General features: G+C 39.8%; 1 protein-coding gene across 8 annotated transcripts in view; it reads right to left on the minus strand.

Annotated features, from left to right (window-relative positions):
- ncor2 (nuclear receptor corepressor 2) overlaps positions 1-24,691 on the minus strand; it is a 118,846-nt gene that overhangs the window by 88,379 nt on the left and 5,776 nt on the right. For all 8 annotated transcript variants that reach the window (XR_004332245.1, XM_032517276.1, XM_032517278.1 and 5 more), the window contains exons 2-4: positions 8,203-8,398; positions 7,309-7,424; positions 636-813 (exon numbers count right to left, since the gene is read on the minus strand). Coding sequence is in view for 7 of the 8 variants with exons in the window: in XM_032517276.1 (XP_032373167.1) it covers positions 636-813; positions 7,309-7,424; positions 8,203-8,307 (399 nt within the window). In the remaining variant the exon portion in view is untranslated. The remainder of the gene's footprint in view (positions 1-635; positions 814-7,308; positions 7,425-8,202; positions 8,399-24,691) is intronic.

A 24,691-nucleotide genomic window follows, 5' to 3' on the forward strand; every position in this document is an offset into this window, starting at 1 on the left:
GTGTGTGTGTGTGTGTGTGTATATATTTATATATAAATAAAACCCTTGGCTCTGAAGGAGGCAGGCAGGATTAATAAAAAAATAAAAAAATAGATTTAAAGAATAAAGTAGTCAAATATCCATCACCTTATATGCATTTTAATCTCTCAAAATCTTCTTGTAAATATACATTTACAAGAAGATTTATGAGGACATCAACAGTGATTTCCCAAGATACTGGCACATTAAGTATTAACTCTATATTTTGTCTACTTAAAAGCTAAACATAAAATTCCTGTCATGGAAATGTCAATAGACCACGCAATCAACGTTGGGCTGATGGGTTGTTGCAATGTCTGGCTATGGAGAAACTGGCATATATAGTGAAGGGGGAAATACAACACTTTTGATAAGATTTGGAGCTCATTTTTGAAATTTGTATGCATGTGAAGTGTATGGTTTTGTATGCTATGTGAAAAATACAACAAACTATTATCACCTTAAGTATACTGTATATACAGTACATTTTACACTTCATTGGCTGTCATTCGTAGTCAGGTCAAGTACAGATTATTTTTCATTTGCTTGTTGACCATCTAGCTATAAACCCTCCAAACTGTAAATATTACATTATGTAATTCATAGTGTCGACTGACCTTTCCCATATCCTCAGACCCTCCCATAGGCAATTGTGGCCGGTGGGATGAAGGCCTCATCATTGACTCTGGTCCCATCTCTAAACGAGGCCGTTTGATCTCCGCATACTCCACCTCTGATTGGCTGCTGGCCTCTGGCAGGTACATGTGCTCATAGCGAATATGCTGCTCTTGTCCTCTGCAAAATACAAATGTAGTAGATTAGAGAAAAGTACGAAAAGCTACTGTAACACTTAGACAAAGAGTAAGATACCGGCAACAGTTGTTGATATAGGGCATGAGATGAGTTTTTAATGTAACGACTGATAAAAGACAGGTAAATAAAAAAGAATTAAAAAACTCAAAGAACAGTACTTTTCTTGATATATTGGTGTCATGCTAAATATCTGCACTTTAAAATCCATAAATTATCATGTGTAGTTACATGCTAACAAGCATGTTAACGTACCAAAATTAGCAGGTACTTACAACTTCAATCAAAGTTGATAATTTAGGAGGGATGGACTAGTCCCAAAGAACAACAAACGGAAGACAAGGAAAACGAGGGAAGTTTGACTATTAGATGCTGAAACAGACCTCCGTATTAGAAAATATACTTTCAAAGCATACTCAGGTTATAGTTGCAGCAAAAAGAGAGAGACCAATGAAATCAATGGACAAAAGAAATAACATAGGTGTTACTACGTGTCAAACTGATATCCCAGGTTGAATCATCTGAGATGTGAAGACATCAATAACACTGAGACAATATTGATCTTTACAAGACATGATGCAGGTTTTAAACATGATGGCAAAATCAAATCCCATCAATACAGGCTACATGTAACCACAAAAAAGACACATTTTTACAAAAGCACAAGATGAGCAGAGATCAGGCTATTATACCATTTTCTGCAAAATGGGAACATGCAATGGGGCACTTGGTAGTGGAAAGTGGAAAGAAAGGGAAGCAAGGAAATTGGAAATGGTGACTCACTGTAACAGTAGTATCTAATGATTTTAAATCTAGCAGCATACTGTAGAGCAGCTCTTGTGTGAGGTTTTGCAAGCATTGCTAGGCAGTCAATGGCTACACACACAAAGCCAAAAAAGTGCTTAGTTTAGACTTGCAATAGAGCTATGGCACTCCCTATACAGCACCCCAAAACTAGAACTGGTCTGGATGGCCGGGAATGCTAACAATTACACTAACAGCCACCGGAGGAGGGGGGAGCACCATACTGTAATATGATCCGGTCATGATCTGCTGCAATTGTGGAGCTAGTATAAACCACCTTCTGCATGTGTTCATCATTGGTGGGGATGGATAGCAACGCGCTAACATGTGCCAGTAAAATAGACCCTTGGTCTGTAATCAAATGACAGCTTCTGAATGTTAACTGCACTACCTACTTAGATTTAGATTTTTATTTTTTTTATTTTTTTATTAGCCCACTTGTAAATGGCTACTCTGTTCTTTCTGAGGGAACAGTTTACTCAAGTCTGCCCTGGGGGCAGATGCCAGAATGTCAGTGACTTTGCTGCCAGCGTCAAAATGGAAGTGGCCTCTCAAAAGAAGAGGGAAAACACAACCATAATTGCTGGTCGAGGCCCACAATGGCTTAGTGTGTGGTTTCTTTATGTGCCAAAGAGCATGGAGCCTGTCTCTGCCTAGTGGGGTGCTGGTGGGTTTGTGTAACAATCGAGACCATACGCCGACTAGACTGGAGATTTATAATAAAAAAAAAAAATGTATCTCTTACGTAATATGCAAGGCTAAATCTGCTTGTTAAAAGGTGTCATGGGGTACTGAGTAAGGAAATGGATAGTGGATGTTTTGAGTGATGGCCTAAATAGTAAGGGTGTCCCAAAAAGAGATTCATGTTTTTTTATTTTTTTGTAATGGCGTGTATAGTATCACATGGGAAAAGTAAAAACAATTACATACTGTAAATTTTTTTTGTTTTAATTGAGAATCATTTTTGAATCAAATCTTGAGCCTGAAATCGATATTGAATCGTGACATTTTCTGAATCGCGCACCTCTACTAAATAGTACCTGGAAAAATAAGGGCCAAAATTACGATGGCATGTGACTACTCCCCCCTGAAAACATTATTCTCACTCATTCAGTCACACACTTCCTCATCTCCATACAGGGTTGGCACTTACATAATCACATCATCAAGCTCTAGCCCACCACCGTTCTCTTTCCCTCCCTCCCCCTCTTTCTTTCTCCCTCTCTCTCTTGTGAGCGTGCAGAATAATCTGCTCCCTGGGGAGGATTTGTCTGGAGGATGAGATAAATAGATGCATGTAGAGGTGGGGGTGCAGTGTGTGGGGAGGAGATGGACAGGGGCAACACAACACACAAACCTCTATTACTGTCTTACTGGTTTGGGCCCGATTACAACATGAGCAAGAGATCATGTTTGCTGATAGCAGCCTGTTATTGGTAAAGCACTATGGCATTTTTGCAGCTTCCAATCTCTTGGTTGCTCCCCAGAGGAGCAGCTCCACAGCTGTGTACGGCACCGGGATGGCTAACAGAGGGGGAAGCCAGGCTAACTGCACTACAGCTGGGATGAATGAAAAGGAGTAAATGAGTAAGTGGACAGAAGAGGAACAATGGGTGGAGTCCAAAAACTTTTCTCTTCATATTGCTGAACAAAAAGCACATTACTCAATGGCCAAAGCAGTGGGAGACAGGGTCATTTACAGCCGCTAAATGCTGGATACTGAAATAAATCAAAGGTGTTTCTAAAAATGGGTAGGGGTGGGAAAAGCAATCGATCAGAGATAGATTATAATTCATTTTTGAGTAATTCAGCATTATTGCTTTACACTCCTTATCAGAATTCAGGGTTTACTTTTGTAACAAAATATAGTTTTAAAGTTCATAATAAACAACAAAATCGCAAAATAGCTTGGTCAGTAAAGACCTAAAGGGTTACTAATATCCCCAAACAGTCATAGTGACACGACATATTTAAGTACAGTGGACCATTTGTGCAAATATTTGAAAAAACACCCTCGTAACTATACACACATCTACATACTAGGGTCTGAACAAAAACCTCTGTGTACTACTTTAACACCCATTTACTACATTACTCAAAGTTCACAGATAAATGACAAGAATAATCACATTCACAGCCCCATAATCAAACTCCTTTTACATTATTGCAGCAGATTTGTTTGCACTCCACACTCTGTTCTGGGCAGAAAAGAAAGAGAAAAGTGGTTTCTCTGTCTTGTTATGCTTGCTATAAAATGTATTCACTCCCTTTCTCAAGTAGCCTGGGTGATCTCAGACAGATGGCAAGAGGCGGAGAGACTGAGATATTGCCTGGAGTAAAGAGGAGGATGAAACAAACTAGCCTAGTGGCTCACCGATGATTATACTGTTGTGGTTTTCTGACCTGTAATTGGGGTACATTTGGAGCATTAACTAAATAGTACATTTTCACTTTGTCTTTACTCCAAGACAATTTAAGAGGAGATAAGGGAAACGTACGTGGATTTATTATATTGAGAAGGAGATACAGCCATTATTAAAGAAAATAACAGTTTCAAAGGCCATGTTAGTGCTTACATTCTCTGTCAAAAGTCTGAACAATCTTCAGCTTGCTACACATGGTGTGAAGAATTACTGGGACTTAAAGAGACAAGTACACATCTGAGAAGAGAATAGATTGAAGGATTGTCAAGGACGGAATTACACTATTCAGACTCTGAATGAAAACATAGAACGGGGGCTTCAGACAGGATTCTAAGACCTATAAATGAATGCTGAAGGCTTGATATATTCAACTGAAAGACTTGCCACCCACAGACGCCTGCCATCAAGACATCAAGTGCGTTGTTTTTTTTTGTATGAACCCATGACCCATTGTTCCCACATTGTGGGCTAGGCTATGCTAACTGTTAGACAGGACCAACACACACAGCTCTGGCCTTTACATTAAAGACTATAATCTTATCTGATTGATACTTAAGGCAACGTCACAACATACAACGGCCACATACTGTGACAGAGTCATTATACCATCTGCTGTCTGCTGCGGGAAACTCCATTTTGTTCCAGTGGCTCGGGGTACCCAAATTATTTGGCATATTTTTAAAGACAGCCCCATTCCACACCCGACATTCTGTACATGTAACAAGTATCTGCCAGACGATTTCTAGGAAATCAACACCGTAAAAATTAAATGTTGTTGTATCTTGCACGTTTTAATATGCCATGACAATCAACTGAGGAGAAAAAAAATCTTGGGACTTATCCTCTTTGCATCATGCAAAATTCATGGCACGCGCATAAATAATTCACAAGTACTCATCAAGACTCATCCTCAAAAAAAGCATGACTATATAAATAATAAACAACTTTGGTAGGTACAAGACCTGAGTCTCCTGAAAGAAAGTACTATACATACAATGCTTTGCCTGACCTACTGTTGGTCTATTGAAGATGGCAAAACTCTGCAAGCTCCATTGCTCCGCAGAGCTGTTTAACACAACATAACAGAGGAACGAATTGTGGATGCCAATTACATGAGGATTACACTTGGGGATGGTTAACAGAGGCAGGGGCTTTAGTAGAATAATACTGCATAAAAATGCAGCCTGCATGACACTTCCATTGAGCATGCTTTGTCCCAGAGTCGCCAAGACTTAAAAAGGACAAATACGTCAAAGGAGCAGCACTACCATGAATGCTATGTGAATGGTATATGGTTCTCCCATTGACTGACTGTGAAAATCAATGAAACTAAAAATGTCATGTCATCTATAATCCCCATCAGAGGAGGATGTTAAATAAGATTAATAATGAAATGATGGTGCAATTTTACAAATAAAGATCAAGCAATTGAATGGCTGGAATATTTTCATGTAGTTATTTTTGTAAAACTTAAAATTTTTCTTTTAACGTGCTCTGACCTAACGTTTTCTTGAGGGAGGACCCCTAAACCCCCCCACCAAATACGTGGACGTATGTCTTCCACAAACCTAGGAAAACAATGGTAGGTAATGTAAAAAATGACAATGTAATTAAACACATTAGCAATCCAAACACCCTTCCATCCAAAACAAGGGCAATATGTTGCATGTGAAGTAATATACCTTAAAGCTGCAGTAGGGAGTTCTGAGAAAACGTGGACTTAGCCTAAAAATTTGAACGAGCACACCTTACAGGTCCCTCCCCCTTGCTCCTGTGCTCTACAGCCCCCCTCCACAGCTCCTCCCCCACAGCGGGGCCTGCCGTGAACGCGCAGGCTAGTAAGCAGGGCCACCGATGCTTTCCACATCCTCATGGACAATACAGGGGATTTACTCTGAGTAGGGTATAGCTTATATAAAAAAATTGCTTATTTAAAATATTTCTATTAAAAGTTTTGTAAATTTTTTCAATGAAAGGGTTTAAAATGATTTTTTATGTAATCGCTCATTTGTGACAACAAAAGTAGCACTTTACACAATACATTACTGAATTACCTTTTGGATCTAAACTTTCAGTAGAATGATGAATCGTGAGGAAGCTCAATAAGCCAAGGAATAACATCTTAGAAATATGTCTTTGGTTTTATTTTGCATATGGGTAAATAAATCAGCTTTTTCAGAAAAGTACTCCTGCACAAGAAATACTGAACATTTTGATTTGGACTGAAGACGATTCCTCACGTGCCTCTGTGTCTGGGCCATGTCTGACCTGTTGAAGGAGCCAAAAGTTGTGTCAGACATTTGATTTACAAATTACATCCTGAGGGGAAGATAAAACTGTTTAAAAATAATCAAAAGTAGAAGTCTGCCTTGCCAAACTTCGACAGGGACAGCGCCAAATTAAAGTAGTTTAACCATAGCTACATTTGTTGTGATTGACAAAAAACATTTGGCTTACTAATTGTAGGTATCGAAACATATTGCTTATACGGAGGGTGAAGGAGTTAGCAATAGTTAATCTTCACCTGCTACAACATTCCTGCTGTGCCACAAGCTAACAAGCTAACTGTTAGACTAGCAACAAGCTACAGAGTAAACTGAGATTTGCGCTATCACCAGTGTACTGAAAGTGACTGTACCATCGATTCTTAGTTGTGTAGTTCTTAAAAAATGAAATAAATCAACAGGGATACTTACATGTCAAGCAGAAATGTGGCTAACGCTAGCTCTGAATCCTGTTGAATCCTTCTAGAGGCATAGCTTCCTCCCACCTCTGAAAGCCGCTTCGATGTGACCCTCGCTTTATTTCGGGCTCGGTTTAATTCTTAAGCCGCTTTTTGTCATCGGTCTTCTTCTGTTTGCCCGTCTTTGTTTTCTGAGCAGGTGTCACTCGAGAAATAGCAGTTTTCCTGAAAATTATTTCTCCGCGATTAGCACAACTGCAGCACACTGGCAATCTTGAGCTTGAACACGGCACGCGCTGTGCGGGGGAGGGGTATGAGCCGCGTACACGAGAGTGATTCACTGCTAAGACAGTCCTCCTTGCTCTGATGGCTGTTTCTGACCGGGAGCGGTGTATTTCTGCTAGTGGCAGTAAGAGGACAGAGAGGAGCACAGGAGCTTGATTTTTTTCACAGATTATCTGTCTCATATTCTACTGTCAGGACATAGTGACAGTTTTAACATATATGTAAAAAATACATTTTTACAAAAGTTACCTACTGAAGCTTTAAATATGAGCATGGTGCACCTACCTCTCATTCCCAGGCTGAAACTCCGAAAGTAAGGAGGGCCGGCGGCGATGGGGCTGGTTCAAGTGGGAACTGTAGTCCCTGGCATGATGAGAGTGGTAGTCAACCAGTCCCACTTCCTGGAAAATAAACCACAACGAGTTGACAGTGTGGAACAATGTATCCCTTCTTCATGAGAATGAAGTAAATAAAAACATGTTTACATTTCTTTCCATCCCCTGCCTTGTTTCTTCTGTAGTTGCCATTCCTTATCTTTTCAGCTCTCGTTTCTCCTACTACTTCCATTTGTTTCTTACACATACGGGGTAAACCATGCAGCTACTGTAAACTTGCCCTTCTGCCAGTCAGGGATTGTGAGACACACCCGGTCAACATCCCATCTCATCCTGAATGTGATAAGAAGAGGGAGTGGTGGGATTAACTACAGGTGCAGCTGTGGAGACCCTGAGGGCTTCTCCCACCATGAAAGAACAAAAAAATTCACTGAATGAACTTCTACATCAGCTAGAGGCCTCTTCTTTGAAGCAAAGACAGCTTTGTCCCTAATACGTAGAAGAACAATCATGATAATTGGTTAGTGGAAATAATGGGGAGAGCCTTAATGTGATTCCATTATGACAACATGAACTGGCAACTCAAACATCTAATGAGGGAAGAGCTCTGTGTGCACAACATTGCAATTTGGGCATTTGTCTGTTGAAAAAAAACACCAGTGGGGGCCCCTGGGGCCAGGCCCTTTCCAGTGGTTCACAGTAATGCCCCGTTTACGAAATATTCAAGAAGCGAGAGCCTGAGCTACAACTAAAATCTCTATAATCTCTCAGAGGGTTTTACCTAAAAAGAAGTTGAGACACCACAAGTAGTGCCGTTAAATGCATTGTGTGCCAGGCCCCTTACCGTGTGTGCCCGTTGCAGCTGCAGGGGTAGACTGGCTGGGTTTGGCAGGTGCCGTGTGTCCACAGTCCTCCGGCCCGGCGGCACCGACTGGGGATGAGAGGACATGCTGGCACAGCCGCTTCCTCTACAGACCGGAAGTGGGTGTGGCTGCAGAGCAGATGCTGTGCATTATTGGCCGTTTCTGTTAGCCAGCAACCTGCAAAGAAAAAAAGAAAAAAACGGTCGGTCATAAAACATGTTTTGGAGTTAAGCAACCCCAGTGGAATAGTCTTGGAAACTTTAATACCTGCAAAAAACAATGAATAAAACATTATGCAACATGTGTGACTGTTGCTTGGAAACAATTTGATGTTGTATGGCTAGCACCTCCAGAGTAGCTACAGATGAAAGTGTGTCTCTGTCTTCTCCGGATATCAGAATGTCATCACCTCCATACCACAGCTGCTCCCCCCTCCATTGCTCCTAGTAAAGGAGTGAGAGTCTGTGCACCTGCTAGACTGAAGCCCTCCTTCACTGCTTACTGAATGGCCCACTGTCTTCAAACTGAAGACTCACAGACAGAGACCAGCCAAGTCAAGCAGCTAGCCCGTAAACCAAAAATACTCTTTAAAGTTTAATGGGGCTTTCCAAGCAACATAAATAACTCAATGACAGATGGAGATAAAGTCAGGCACTAGACTTTGACTCGGGGTGACGTTATGCAAACTAGATCGTAGTTGATTGCATATACAAGAAGTGTGGCATCTTGACCAAGCAGTGTTTCCCACAGGTTCAAGAATTAACTTGTGGTGGTGGGTGACATGGGATGTGACGGCCAAAACTAGTCAAATAATGGTTTATAAACTACTTAATGAACTAAATAACTACATAACAAGATCATTTAGAAATAAATAAATACATATTAACAAACCAGACTAGAAGACGATAAAGATGAAGAGAATGTACACTGAAGGCACGGTTAGCAACGATTAGCAACGATTAGCAAAGATTAGCTCCGGTTAGCTCCAGTTAACTCTAAATACAGCTTAAGCGGAAAACACTGCTGCAGAGAATGTGAACAACCAGACTGTGTACATGACATTTGGGGAGCTTTCACAGCAGTGTGACCGCTGCATTTTTACAGTTTATCAGTCCAGTTAATCCTAAGGGTTAGCAACATCCAAAGCAGCGTTCTACTATAGTGGATATTTGCTACTACTAAGGTGCTACTAACGTAAGACTTGAGCCTGGCCGCGACGCTCAAATTTACAAGGGGAAGGATCTGGAGGCTTCTGGTCTGTGTGATATATTAAATAACATCATTGATTGGAAAAAAACATGATTCAGATTTTATCTACCTGGGCGGGTATTAATCTATCCGAAGTAGAACCTATGTATGGGAAACACTGCCAAGAGTGATGATGTAAGTAACAGGCACACAGTCAGCTGTAACCCACTCCCAATTACCATCTCTGTAAAAGCTAAAGGAAGAGAGGCTTACTCTGCACAGTGATAGTGAAATAGGAAAGAAAATAATGAGGCAAAAAGAATGGGCCATAGTCTATTAAAGTTACCATGAAGATTACAGAACACGCCAACAAACCACAACTGTTACTTGGACAACGGAGACAATGCTGAGGTTACTCATCAGCAAGATGGACCTATGAAAATAGTTTTAAAGCAACAATGGAAATGAATTTGGAGAATTGTAAGGTTAGTTCTAGTTCAATGTTCGACAACAAGCTCTGGTCAGGTTGTTACAGCACCATTCCCAAACACTCCTGTGATAACAGTAGTAGTAGTAGTGGTAGTAGTAGTAATGCTTGTGTCCCTGTGACTCCTACCAACAAACAATTTAGGACTCCACCCATTTCTATAACCTCTGACTAATGATGCTAGTTTCTCTTAGCTCATGTTTCAATGCTGTGCAGCCACACAACAGGCAGAGTGGCAGAAATATGGGCAATCAACATGGCACTGATTGAAATATTGACAAGTGCTCTAGGTGCACTGCAATTTTGGTAACTGAAAGGGAAAGCCACCACCACAGAGACAAACTCCCCAAAAACATCCACACATTATATTTTATTTTTTAAATAAATTATATAAAAGATACTAGCTCACTAGTACTAATGCCAGGTCTGCTACCTTTGCTGGTGGCCATAGTTTCTCATAGGGGTCTGTTGAAAAGACCCAAGATGGAGAGGATTTCAGTAATGACATCTGCAACCAGTAACCAAACTAGGGCCGGGACAACTCGTCGATATCTTCGATTTTATAAATGAGTCGACACAAATAATTTGCGTCTACGCAAAATCTGAACATAACATAGCTGCCTCCAGCAACAGCGCAAGTATGGATTCCTCGCAATCAACACGTTGAGAAAGAGGCTTGCACACGGTCTTCTAAAGTGTGGGAGTATTTTACTCTTAATGCCAACAACAATGTGGTAGTCTGTAGACTTTGTAAAATGATCCTGAGTCAGAATAACAGCAGCAAAACACCGCAAGTTCTCTCACCTACTGTGTGCCTCTGCAGCGTCTCCTGTAGCTCCCCCATATACAGAATGTCCTGCACTGTCTTTAGTGTGGGGTAAACTGTGCTGAGTCTCCCCAATCTGTAGCACTGTCTTCAATAATTGCGCAACCAGCCAATATGTTTCAGATATCTCACAAGTCCTTTATAAGGTCAGTTAACGGCCCACGTATTAAAAAATTGTCCGGTTTAAACTGGGCTTGGGCTCATAATTCCCTTAGAAAGGAGAGAGAAAAATTGCATTTGTTAACTTTAGTTTTTAGTTTTTATTTGTGTATTTCTCCTGAAAGTGACTTGAAATGTGAATTTGTTTTATTGTTGGATTTATTTGATACATCTAATTTCATATGTTGCTAAAATTGCACGTTTTTACTTTAAGATTAAAGGGAGAAGAGTTAAAGATGTTAAAGAAGAGCAACTTTATTTTGTTGTTAGATTGACAGCCCTCATCTTGCTTCAGGTTGCACGACAAATTCATTTTACTTGAACAGTGCAGTGTTTTAATAAAGTCTAATTTTAAGTCAAAGATTTGAACCTCATTGAAATTTATTTAGTGTGATTGAGCAATGGGAAAATAATCGCTAATTGAAAAATGAATTGTTAGATTAATCGAAAAAATAATCGCTAGATTAATAGTTTAAAAAACAATCGTTTGGACAGCCCTAAACCAAACAAGTTGTCTACATTGTTGGCACATAACCAGTAGTGGAGTGCCAGTCTCCGTTTTCTGACTCTTTAGTGCAGTACAAAGAGGGGCACTATCTACCCTTCCTTCCTGTCCCACTGTCAAACACAAAGTGTCACTTGATTTCAGTTATGCAAAGGGCTCTATGAGACATTGAACATGGCTCTGGCTTTAAGGAACAGAGGAGCTCTGTAAATGGGCTCAGCGAGGCCACGAGATAGGGAAACACTGCTGAAATTCTCACAGCAGCTAGAGACCTTGCCTTTGTGCCAAGTAGCCTAAACTGTGGCTTGAAATGTTTTCAAGAAACTGGTGCACAATCATATTTTGGTGAGACACACCTGAGTAAACAAACCACACAAAGGGAAGTGCTAAAATACTTGAGTAGAACTCACTGCTGGTGAAATTCTAGATGAGGAAAACTCATGATATTGACATAGCATGCAAATATGCTCAACAAAGGGCAGAAAAACAGGCCAGCAAGACAAAGAGTGTGAGATAAGCCATTCTCCTAGGAAGCCTCTCTTTGATGACTGTCCAGTCCAGAGAGATTCCCCAGAGAAGGACGAAAACAAGTCTGAAGGCAGTCACAAGATCTGCAGAGGACAAAAAAACCTGAATCAAGATGAGATGGCCGACACAATGAGAGAGCTTTGACATAAACTCTGAGGCGAATGGGGCCTTTCCAGACAAGAGGCTAAACACATGCACTGGCACAGCTACAGACAGCCACAGGCAAGTCAGTGGCTCACTGCCAACTCGGCGAATGAACTCGGTCACCTCACTCTCTCGCTCTAGCGTGCTTTCCTTCTCCCCTCTCTTTTGCTTTCGTCTTCTGCATAGAGTAGAGTGGGCCTCAGCCTTCAGCGGTGCAAGCCAATATTTCATCCTCTTACCCCCCACCCTCCCTCTCCATTTTAGGAATGGCTGTGAAAATACTAGCAGAGAGCAAGCACACAGACGGCTTCCAGCCTGCCAAGGAGAGCAGGAGGCTGACTTCAAAACAACACTGACATAAACAGTTAACCAAATCTCTGTCTAGTCTAAATTGGTGGCTCGAGAGTCCGTTTCTAAAAGAGAGAAAATGTGATTCAACAACTTGTAACATATTTTTTTGATAAGAGCCTTGCTAGCAGGGCTTGGTCCTGATAGAACCGAAGGTGTTATCAGCCCATCAACGCGACTGCAATAATTTACTGTTAATCATATGCACATTTGTAGACAGAACAAACACACATTAGGGTATTGAGCTGTCTACGAGGGCTTATGCAAAAATGACGGCCGAAAGAAACAAAGGCTCAAGTCAAATGCATGGAGCGGTTGTAAAAAGGCAGACGAGTGAACTGTAAAGGACATAAGGCTTGGTCTGGGAACAACATCAGAAGTCTATAAAGCAGTGCCCTAGAGAGCAAAGCTCAGGGGAGGGGGCCTGCTAGGACTCTCAGCCTAGGAATGTGGCACCCTGTCAGGTCTCATAAGGATTTATCTCCCTGGAGCCTCATTATCGAAAGGCCCTGGACAAGGAGGCTCTTGCTCGCTCACCCTTTTCACTCACTCACCCTCAATACTGAACTGCTCACAAACACTACACATGCATGCAAACACCTGCTTTCTGAAATATTTTCAAATTGCCGTTATCTTTACTTGCAGCATGGGTGGTCTAGTTTATGTTGTGTAAAAGTGACACCAGGTCTTTGGATAAGGCTGTAACGATTTCTCGAGTAACTCAAGTAATTTTTTTTGCATCAAAGCTTTGATGAATCCATACAACTATACGTAGCCCACTGTGTTTTGCCCGGGTAATCATTACCGTCATACCGCACGCTCACGCACTGTGTAAAGGTACTGTTACACCGGCGGTGCGGATTGCAAAATGTAGAAAATAGCGTTGTGGTTAAAAGAGACAGGCCAGAGAACACAACAAAAAGTGTCCAAAATTTGTGACGGTTTCAAGTTGAAACTAAACAAAAACTCTACTTTACAGTGTGTCTATTATAAAACAAAACAAGCTCTCAAAAGAAGCACAACGTCAAGGCCTTAGCATCTCAGCAGAAAGCATTCAGGCTACAGTTATCCACTCAGTCCACAGAGCGGACCCAACACAGGACTACGTTAGCATTTAACTTAAAGTGCCCATATTATGAAAGAAAAAAAAAAAAAGGGGTTTGGGGTGTTATTTTGTCTCTGGTGCTTCCACATGTATACAAACTTAAAGAAAAAAACCTATCCATGCTATTTTGAGTGAGATACGGGTTTCTGGATGTCTTCTGCCTTCAGTCTCCAGGTGAGCTGTTCCACGGCTTTCTACGTCACTAGCCAAGACGAGGTGGCCAACCGTAGCATGCTAGCGCTAGCATGCTAGCTCATTCTCAATGGCAAAACACCATGTAAACCTATTCTGGTCCAACCTCAAAATACAATTATGAACTTGAAAATTAGCATAATATGGACAATTTGAATCAATAGGATTGCTAGTTGAAATGAGTGCTTTTCTTTCAGGAGACATGTACCCCCCCCCCCCCCCCCCCCCCCATCCAAGAATGTAATTGAAATAAATTATGCTTTTAAGAAATAAAGCGGACTGCTAAAACAATCCACAGCTGCAACACTTAACATCTTGTTGAAATAATGTAGACTTTCTATTACTAGAAACTGGTGTTCTTTTTCATCAACATTCATATAGTCAGTCACCACCTACGAGCCAGTGCATCTAAATCAGCTGAGGGGTGGGAATAGAGCTGCCCTACTTCCCCCCTTCACCTTCCTCCCCATCCACTAATTTAACAGGGAAACAAATCTCTCACAAATAATCCACTGAAACTTCAGTGTTGGGGTCCCAAGAGGTTTTTTTTTTTTAAAGGTCATGGTGCAGAAGCAAGGTCAATATGTGTGGTAAGAACAGCTTCTCAAGAAACACACAACTTTAACACTTAAGCCTTTTCCACCTGACTTCACCCTTTCGGTTTTATCAGATCTATGTAGTTCTCTATAACACTGTGATTACCCAAGCTACCATGCAAAGCCTGTTACTGTTTAGCATTTTCTTTCTCATTTATATTTTTCCTGACTGCTTTCAGTGGAATAAAACCTTGCAATTTAAACATATGTACTTTAAATGGACTGTTCCTCTTGCCCTGTGCATCAACAATAACATGACAAGAGAAAAACTCGGAACACAGCAAAAAGAAAAAAGAAAAAAAGAGGAAGTTGCAGTGCATCAGCCAGTAAAATGGGAAGGAACACCTTTGAATTAATAGTTGGGCAAGAGAAGGAAAAACAACACTCATAGAGCTGCCAAACCCTAGCACAACGCCCTTTACGCTGCCACGCAGTAACATCTAAGACAATGCTGACGAGGCGGAATACCCCTTTATTGGTAGATACTGTCACACTGACATTACAAAGGGGAAGACACCACAAAATCAATGTAGTCCAGGGGTCAACATGTAAGATATTTTAGTGTGTGTACATGTTTAACCTCAAACATAGCAGACAAGATGAACACCGACTTATTAGTGCGTTAAAAACTATGCAATGCAACAAAACTTATTGAACAAGGAGACAAGGCATTTTAAATTTAATTGAAGAGCGAAATATAATGGCTATTTTAGATAGTTGTTGCCTGGTGTTAACGTGCATCTGCATAATCGTAGTGATGTTTTGATAGCCTTGTTGTTGTCTTATTATAGCTTGATATGTTGCTATCAGTTGGCACATAAGCACTATCACAACTTGTGCAATATTAATCATTTTTAGGTAGACGGCAAGATCTATTTCGGCTGGCAAACTTAGTTCGCAAATGTTTGCTTGAACGTTGAGCGATTCAGTGCAAAAATAATGGAAACCCCTTAAAATGTTTTAAATCAGATATGCCAATTTGACCGCAAAAAAAACATGGGACGTTATTACTCATAGGTTAGAGCTAAGCTGTCGATGGATGTCTACTTTAGAAAATGGGGAAAGTACCTGAGCTTTCTGGAGGGCTCCTAAGAAGCTTTGTACTGGGTAGAGACGTGTATGATGGGTTTATGGTGTTGTCATTTATACATGTTAGTTTATGTATGGTGTATTGTCTATTTTGTAGAGCTGGGCAGCGATTACAATTTTTAATCGCAATTAATCACATAATTTCCCTGATTAATCGTGATTAATCGCAAAATGAAATAATGAATTCAAAAGTATATAGTGCAATTTTTTTTTTTAATGTTCTGCCATATGAATAAAAGTGCCATAACATTTGTTCTGCAAAAACTTACCAGCGTTTTGTTTATAAAGTAGCAGTTAAATACAATATTTAGTGTACATCTCAACTAAACCCTCTGAGCCCTAAGGCCATTTTTACAGTTAATTGTCCGTCTGGATTTATTTTATAATAACTTGTAAAACATCAACCCTGTTGTCTACATTATAACTCATATAAAGCACATAGTATTTACATTTCTTCAAAAGAGGCCTAAATAAAGTATTTTATAATGATATGCCAAATCTCAAACCAGTGAGACCATTATGCTCTATAAAACTGTAGATATCTAACTTGTGCACTATAGCATCTTTGATTGCATACTAGCCAGTTTGACTGGGAGTATTGTCCTCTTTCAGCCTCCATACCCTTTGGATGACGTTGTCTCCCATATATCGGTATTCTGTTGGCTTTACTTCCCTAAACAGAGAGCAGACACAAAGCCACAAGCTAGCGGCATAATTGAGCGAAAACGCGATGAATTATGGACATAAAGTGGATAAATCTTGGATGTGACGGTTTGGATTTAATGCTCAACGACCCCGAAAAAGGCTGGAAGTTCCAGGCCGGATAGAAAATCACCTGTAGAGGCTAGAAGGACCCGGAAGAGACCTCCGTAACCGCTAACTCCTTTTAGACGCAACTTTTGGTGAGTTTCTGTGTTGTATGGTTGATACATTATTAAACTATGAATCAGAGGTGCTGTTTTTGCTTGTGGATATTGCAAATTGTATGTTTAGTATGTTAAAAAAAAAGTTAAATCAAGCTGTTGGATGGAAACACTTTCACCGGCATTATTCACATGAAAGTTTATAGCGAACTTCAGATAATCCAATTGAGTGGATAGAAACATAGGTAGAGAGAGGCTATAAGAGGCAGTAGGTGATATAATTATTATTTGTGTGTGCCAGCTTGATATATAGTGCAGGTCCTGGCAGGCAGGTGGCTAGCGCAAAGCTATTAGTACTAAACAGAGAAAGAACATCCTGACACCTTACCTCTGCTCAACTTTCAGGGAAGGAACAGTGGTCACACCACAGTCAGCAACTAAGGACACTGAGAAAAGTGAACTTTGACACAGCTGTAATTTGTGTGATAAAGAGAGGTGCAATCATCTCCTTTAACCACAGCCTGTCACACATCTCATTTACAATCGGACTTGAACACCATACTTCCCATTATGTTAAAGACCGTATGATTAGCACAAAAGAAACCCATACAGCTGCAAGCGAGGCCTCAAAAATTGATTATAATCAAAAAAGTGATTATGAAACTAAAAATGGAAGTAGCATTGAAATATAAACAATGTATGTGTACACACAAAACATTCATTTGAAATATCTAACGCCGTCAGAGGTTACACCATTGAATTGTAACTGTAAGCAGCATTCACATATAGCATTCAACAACATTCAACATAACTACATAGAACTAGTCTAATGTAGAACAGTCACTAAATGTGGTCCAAACGAGATGAATAAAATATAGGCACTGGCTTACTTGTTTAGCCTTAAATGTTTAAGCTTACCTCAGTATGTATTAATACTTTTCAGTTTAACAACGGTAAGCAGGGCAAAAAGATGCAGTATTGGCCTGTATTGTAGCATTAGTTGCTAACTCTTTGCTATTGCAGAATTGCTGCTACTTGAGGACTGCCCAACTAAACATTGTCGATATAAATCACAGGCTAAACTACTAAAGGTGGCCAAACGGAAAGCAGCAAAACAGAGAACAGCGCATCACAGAGCATGTGAGACCTGTTTGTAATTGCTATTTAAAACTGGGATTTAGTAACCGACCAAGACAACACTTTTTTTTAGTTTCTTTATATGTAAATGAGATATTTTAACATCACAGATGATGACAAAGACATATAACATAAGTGTTACAGGAAAACATGAGTCTAGTTCAGTGTGGGGCTGCTACTCTGCAGTTGCGTTGGACTGTAGTGTAACTGGGTGGTGGTCCTGAAAATAATTAGGTGTAGGTCAGGTGTTATCGATAATAATGTAGAGCAAATTTAACCCTTGCTCTATCTCCACAGCAAAATATTACCAAATGACAACTGTAAAAGGAAGAATTAATATTTTATTAAATATCAGTATTTTGTCATGTATTACAACCCAAAAGGAAAAAATGTCTCAATCTAACATTAGCATTATCTGAACACAGACTCTAAATGTGTGTGTCTGACAGGGAAGAGAGGAGACAGAGGAGTAGGAGAGAGATGAACCAGTGACTGGCTGGCCTGTACCTCCAGATGTGATCACCACAGCTGTATCCAGGCTGGACAGCAGAGCAGCTATTGGATTTCCTGTCTGTTCCCCTGCTGCCGGCCGCCTCAGCAACACTGTGTGAAATTACATAAGGCTCTCCCTTCCCCCTCCCTGTTGGCTGGTGTAGAACTAAAGCCTTCACACACTGCACATCACATAACACTTGTTCTTGACTCCCAACTCCAAAAAAGATCTCTACTACAGAGCAGTATTTGTGTAGTTGTTTAGATGGAGTGCATGGCCTATTTAAAGAAGGAAAGTTTAAACAGTAATTTTGCCGATTAAAATCGTCACACAAAAACAAATGCAGCTCTGTAGTTGTCAGTGTGTGTGTTATCATAAATGACAGACATGACTGACATCTCTGATATCTACTCAGAATCCTACAACATAAAACCTGTTAACCTTTTCCGGTATGCTGATGGTCTAGCATGCATTTGACTACGCCGAGTCAAACCTTAGACCTAAAGTACATCACGGAAAAGCTGTTTGCAAGATGTAGCCTGGATAATGCCAGCACTAGCCCCAGCTAATTGACAACTCAAATAAAACCATCACTTGTACTAGTTGTTTAATAATCAGTTAAACTTAATCTTTATTGATCACCCCCCCATCAAAAAAAAAAAAAGAATGCAAAGAAATGCCATGAATGACAAACAGTCAAACACTAGGTTGAAATTGAATGATTGCAGTTACTTATTGTCAATTATTGAGGCCCAAAATTACTCTCTATAGAGCTGGACACAATGTGACAGCGTCACTCTGATGTATGAGGTCTCCACCCACAAATCCCTCTTTATTCTCTTTTTGCTCTGTTCTTAAAGCCCACCTGACATTCAGCTCTCCATGGTGAGGAGCAGGAAATAAAACTGAGGAGTGCACTTGTCTGCTGGGCTGACCTACTTCCTCCCCACTGCTACTTAATTATTCAAGAGCTTTAAATTGTTCTTCTGTATGGCAGCATGCATGTTTGTCCATCATGACAGCAGCCTCACAGAGCTTCTATTAATGCATGAGAGGATTCAAGTGTGTGTCCAGTGTGAGGATGTGCATGTGCCCTGCCAAACACTAATGGTCATGCATGCTGTTGTTATTTACGCAGACAACATACCAAACATCCCAGCTAGATTTGATACGCAAGTTTTACAAGGTTTTGAATTATGGACAGAAAACAAAGTTTTAGTTTAGTTGGGAATATACCTAAACATCACAAAACCCTTACTAGATGTCACACCAGCAGCTTGATGTTTTGATGCACTTAGGGGGACTATTTTTTTCCAAACTGCACTGTCATGGATCCAGCACACACGTCAAAACAAGTAAATCCCCCCCCCCCCACCATAACCTGTTATTACATTCCATTTGGGTCTTCATTCCTTTCACTGTTACGTACATGTCACTCGTATTTCCACTAGAAGATCAACAACCCTAAGGTGTGTGAACCTTGGCTGGCCATGGTCACATGCTTTCTGGAACGTGAAAAACAAACTATGCTGTAACAAACATTCCTAGAAGAAAAGTTAGGCTAATCAGAGATAAACATAACGCTACCCAAAGCTGTAGCCTACACATAAACAAGAGCAGTGTCCTGTAACATGCTGTCATCAGTGTTGCGTAAGAGTCAAGTGAATCACTTACCACAAAGCCATTTCTAATCTCTGCTTATCCAGTGTCTGCCTCTCTTTTAGTATGGTTAAATATGGGTGACTGTTCAATAGTAACTCCATTTCACACCCATGGAAATCAAAATAGAAAGCCTTATGAATAATAAATGGACTGTACTTTTAATTAATTTCTAATAACACACAAAACAACATGCTATCAAAGGGATATTATATACTTATGATTTAAAACATTAAGGGATCCAAGTGACATTTTTAATTAAGTTAACAGAAGAAAACCCCATTATGGTTCGCCACCGCTTATATCCGTAATATCTTAGCGTGCAAGTTTGATTCATTGCAAACATTGTCACTAGCTTTAGTCTGAAGCACATATGCTAGGCAGCTAGCTAGTAAGCTAGTTTCAAAGACTGCTGATCAATCCAGCTGAACAAGAGAGAAGCAGACTGATTGCTGAGCCAAGCCGCTACTTTGGAAAGAGAAGGTAGTGGCAGGCAGGGACCGGGAGAACGCGATTGTGTGGAAGTGAGTCAAGATCAGGTGATGAGTTCAGATCAGAATAGAGCAGAGAGCTGATCCCGAACCCAAGACTGGTGGAAAAGACCAGGAAAATAAACATATACAAGTTAGGGCTGCACAATTAGTCAAATTTTAATCACGATCACAATTTTATTTTTGTGAAGCGTGTCCCCATTTCCACCCCATTGACATGTGGTTCTGTGTAACAAACCATCTGGAGCGTCAGGAATTTTGTCTCTTGCTTGTGGAAAATGCGTAGTAAGTTACACGGGCTGGTATTTGATTTAATTTGTCTAGGTTGTTTACTCAACCACTTTACTTCCTGCATGCCATTGTTAGACAGGATGGCAGGTAGTACAGATTAGGTTCTGCACAATTTGGGGTTAAAATATGAATCACAAAGTTTTTAGCTTAGAATTGATATCACAATTCTTTGCCACGATTTTTTTCCTCACAAAGTTTAATGTAAATTGCACACATGAACCATGACAAAACAAAACAAATTGGCAGTACCAAACAGAGATTTGATTTGGCACCTATAACACATCCTGCATCACCACAAGCCTGTAAACATAGAGGCTTCAATCAAGAGAAGCTTGGGAGCGCTTTAAAACCTGTTTTATACAGTCTATGTTTAAAACTCACCAAAGAAAGTAGGAGCGTTTTGTGATGCAGTCGGCTCGTAAAATTAACTTAGAGTTTAATTATTATTTTTTTCAATCAGTTATTTAAAAATTAAATCGCGAACAGGGTTGAATCGAGATCGCGATTTTATAACGATTAACCGTGCAGGCCTGGTACAGATGAGACACGAAAGCATGGAAATAGATGAGTGGAGGAAAGGGAGAGGAAAAGAGTGAGGAATGAGGCTGAGTAGAATGACAGGAGACAGGGAGAATAGCCATGAAGTCTTGAAGCATTTTAATAAACGCAATTTGACATCAACAACTGTCTGCAAAGCCCTTCCGTCAGCGGCTGGCACACTTCAGCACCACTGCTGGGAAAAAAATCTTGGGCAAACAATGGTATTATTTAAATGAATTAATGATTTAATTCATTCATTAGATAGACAATTATAACAAGTATTAAAGTTAGTTAAGTAATGGCCAGTAGTTTTGAACAATTCCATTGAAGCACATCAATTAAAATGTAAAGGATGAACGAGGCCCGACTTCATAACTATATGAACATGTTATAACACATATTCAAAGAACCTGAAACACCTAACATTAGCACAATATAAAAGCACGGAACAAGTATTGTTAAAGCCGTTTAGAGATAAAGGCGTAGTCAACAACTTAAACAAGGTGCTACTTTTAACTAGTGCAAATTAAAATTTATAATTTAAGCAGTATGTTGCATAAAGAATACAATCTAGACTAGTATATTGTCGACATACAGTATGAACAAAAAATAATCAGCAAATTAGAAACTAATCTTGAACCTACTTTACATAGTACTTTTTGTCATTGTGGTTACTTGATTGAGCAGCAAAGGCTCCAGTTGAAAAAAAAACACACAGAAGTGTACAGGTAGCAGGTTCCCAGTTATTGCCACGACAATTGAAACAGTATCACTACAATCTATCACAGATTGTACTGTAGAGGTCGACAGGGCTGGCAAGTCATTCACACAGAAGGCAAATGCAAGGCCATACGAAAAATAATTTAATGTTAACAGAACTCAGATAATAACACATCATGCATTTCTGTATGTTTTACAGCAGCTGGATTAGACTACTGTTTCAATAACATGTCTAGAGCTGCAAAGATGAATCGATTAGTTGTCACCTATTAATCACCAACTATTCTATCAACTATTTTGATAATCAATTAATTGGCCTAAGTAATTTTATATTGACAAAAAGGGAAACCTCTGATTCCAGCTTCTGATATGTAAATATTTTCACTGCTTTATGACAAAAAACTGAATAGTTGAGTTGTGGACAAAAAGACATTTGAGGACGTCCTCTTGGGCTTTGGAAAGCACTACTCATCATTTACTATTTTTTTTACCCAAAAAACACATTGAGAATATAATTCACAGATTAATCAACAATCAAAATAATCATTATTTGCAGCACTAAACCCTCCACTTCTTTTACCTAAGTTATGCTTCCATTAAAGTTTGATGACTAAATCCTAAAGGAGGGGACATAAAATCATGATGCTAATGGCAACTTGCAGGTTCCGGAAGGGCCCATATGAGAAAGACATTCTCCTCAAACATATCACAATCATGTGTTTCCCATTTGGCAATCCCAGAAAGCCGTACAATGGTAGAAATAGTGCGGCCACTGGAACTGAGGTGGCACCGTGTCCAGTTCAATGGCACTTTGATTGTGAGTAATTTGAGGAACTGCAACAGACCAGCTGTGCCTGATCATAATATTATACCACACAGAGTCAAGCATAACATTCTCCACACACGAAACCTACCAGGTGCAGTCAACTAGTGTGCAAGAAGTGCTAGACAGCTGCTGTTTCTCATTCAGTGAGAGGGAAAATGGGTGGAAGGAGGGAATGCGCCTGGGAGGCAGATTTTTATGGTGACAGCCTCATATTTCCCTCCTTGGTTTCTGCGTGTTAACTTAAGGGTTCATAAAGTCCACCGCAGAATACCAAAGTTGAATCATTTCCGTTTAATCGTCATTTCATGTGATGTGTTTTTAGTATATATAAACTTCAGTTGAATATGCAGTGTGAAAATCTAATTCATGGAACAGTAACATCTGAATAGATCCATGACTTTTTTTGCCTAAATTAAACAAGCTCACCGTTGAACATTCAGATGCATGAGGTTAAGTAGATTGTTGACTTAATTTCTGCAAATGAACATTCAAAATGCAGGTTGAGATTTCAACAAAGGTTATGTCAGATAAAAAATAATGTCTTGCGACCCAGAAAAACCAAGCTGACAGGTTGAGTTAGGCTGTATGCATTCAGCATGTTGAATAGGCGTAAAGAGATGAAGATTGGCTATGGAATATGAAAATTATTGTTTGGTTGGGCATGAAAAACAGCACCGCTGCAACCGTCTGCCCATGGCATTCTCGCGTGGGCCTGGGAGCCCTGCTCTTTACACAACTATAAACGTTGAGATTCCTATTAAAAAGGCCATTTATGTCCCAGTTGTCCGGAGATTGAGTGGGTGTGATAACATTTCTATCACCAAAACCTCTACTTTCACAGAAAATTAAATAAGCAAGAACTCTCCCCCTTTCAGTTTCGCAACTGTGTTGTGTTTCATAATACGAGCTAAAACTCAACTAGCACTGAAACAGTCTCCCTGAGGTACCACACTGAGCCCGTGATTATCTTTGGCCCCATTACCCTCTTGGATAAAGGAGAGATATCTCCTCACTCTCGTTCACTGTTCAAATTACGAGGGGTATTGGGGGGGGTCTGACCACCATAGAGGATACTTGGACCCTCCCAAAAGGGATGAAAATAGTTTGGGGTGGTACTTAACAAAATATGTTAGCCTATCCAAAATTGTTTGTATTCAAATGCAGTATTACCATCACATACCAACAATTATCTATTAAATAATCTAATGAAATACGATTTTCAAATCCTTACTCCCTATTGGGCTGTACCATTTCTCTGGTACGATCGGACTGTGTTCTTTGCTATGGTTCTTTGATATTACTTCACTAGCTGTCATTTTGTGCAATTTCATTCTTAATGTCTTCACAAGAAGGAATGTGCACTAATATTTAGGGACTTCCGCAGAAGCCTATACAAAATGGAAAGTGGCGTCACCAGTCAAAATAGCTGTAGCACCAAAAGCTTGCGGTATAATTCTTAGCCTGCTCTCGTTAAACTCTTTACAATGCAAACTGCTAAGCTGACACCGTACTATGAGTGCACCAAACACAAATCAGCAATGTCACACCATTATGAATTATTGGCAGACTTTGTGCTTTCTAGGCTGCCTTGTAAGACAGACTGTCTGCAGGCACTGTGACTTAGCATAACACCTGAACATTTTATGTTATACTTACCATAACTATCATCTAAACTGTGGACATACCACAAAATATCCATCCTGTCAAGCAATAAGGTATCTAAAGTATTAACAAAAATGTCAGGGTAATATCTTAAATAAAAAAAAGGCTTATAGAAACATTTTACATTCACTAAATTATTGTTAAAGCCAAAAAAATCGTCCATATCATTATTCAGTCCCTCCAGGTTTTTGCAGCCTTTTTTTGAGATTGTCGCGGCCCAAAATGCCTGATTTTGCTGGAGCTTTTGGGAAAATTGCAATAAAAGTTGCATCTTTTTTGTATTTTTGTTGCAATGAAGCTGCAAGAGAGTGAAAGTTGCAAAAATGTTTTTTGTATAGTTCTTTAAAAATAAAAAAGGAATGAATTAGGGGAGAACAAAATTACTATAAAAGTTTTCCTTGTAACCAAAAAGGCTCAGGATGCTGCAAATGTTGGTATAATATAAAAATGGCTGGTGGATTTAAGACAAAAAATATATTTTACTGAATTAATAAAATTTGAACATGTGTCAGTGGTTTGTTGACCTTTAAATTGTTAGTTAATTTCCTAACCTGGCCTGGGACACAAATTCATATGATTATTGGACTTATTGGACTTTAACTTATCATTGCACTTACAATA

This window comes from Etheostoma spectabile, chromosome 5 (assembly GCF_008692095.1).
Source record: "Etheostoma spectabile isolate EspeVRDwgs_2016 chromosome 5, UIUC_Espe_1.0, whole genome shotgun sequence".
In the NCBI taxonomy this organism is placed as follows: domain Eukaryota; kingdom Metazoa; phylum Chordata; class Actinopteri; order Perciformes; family Percidae; genus Etheostoma; species Etheostoma spectabile.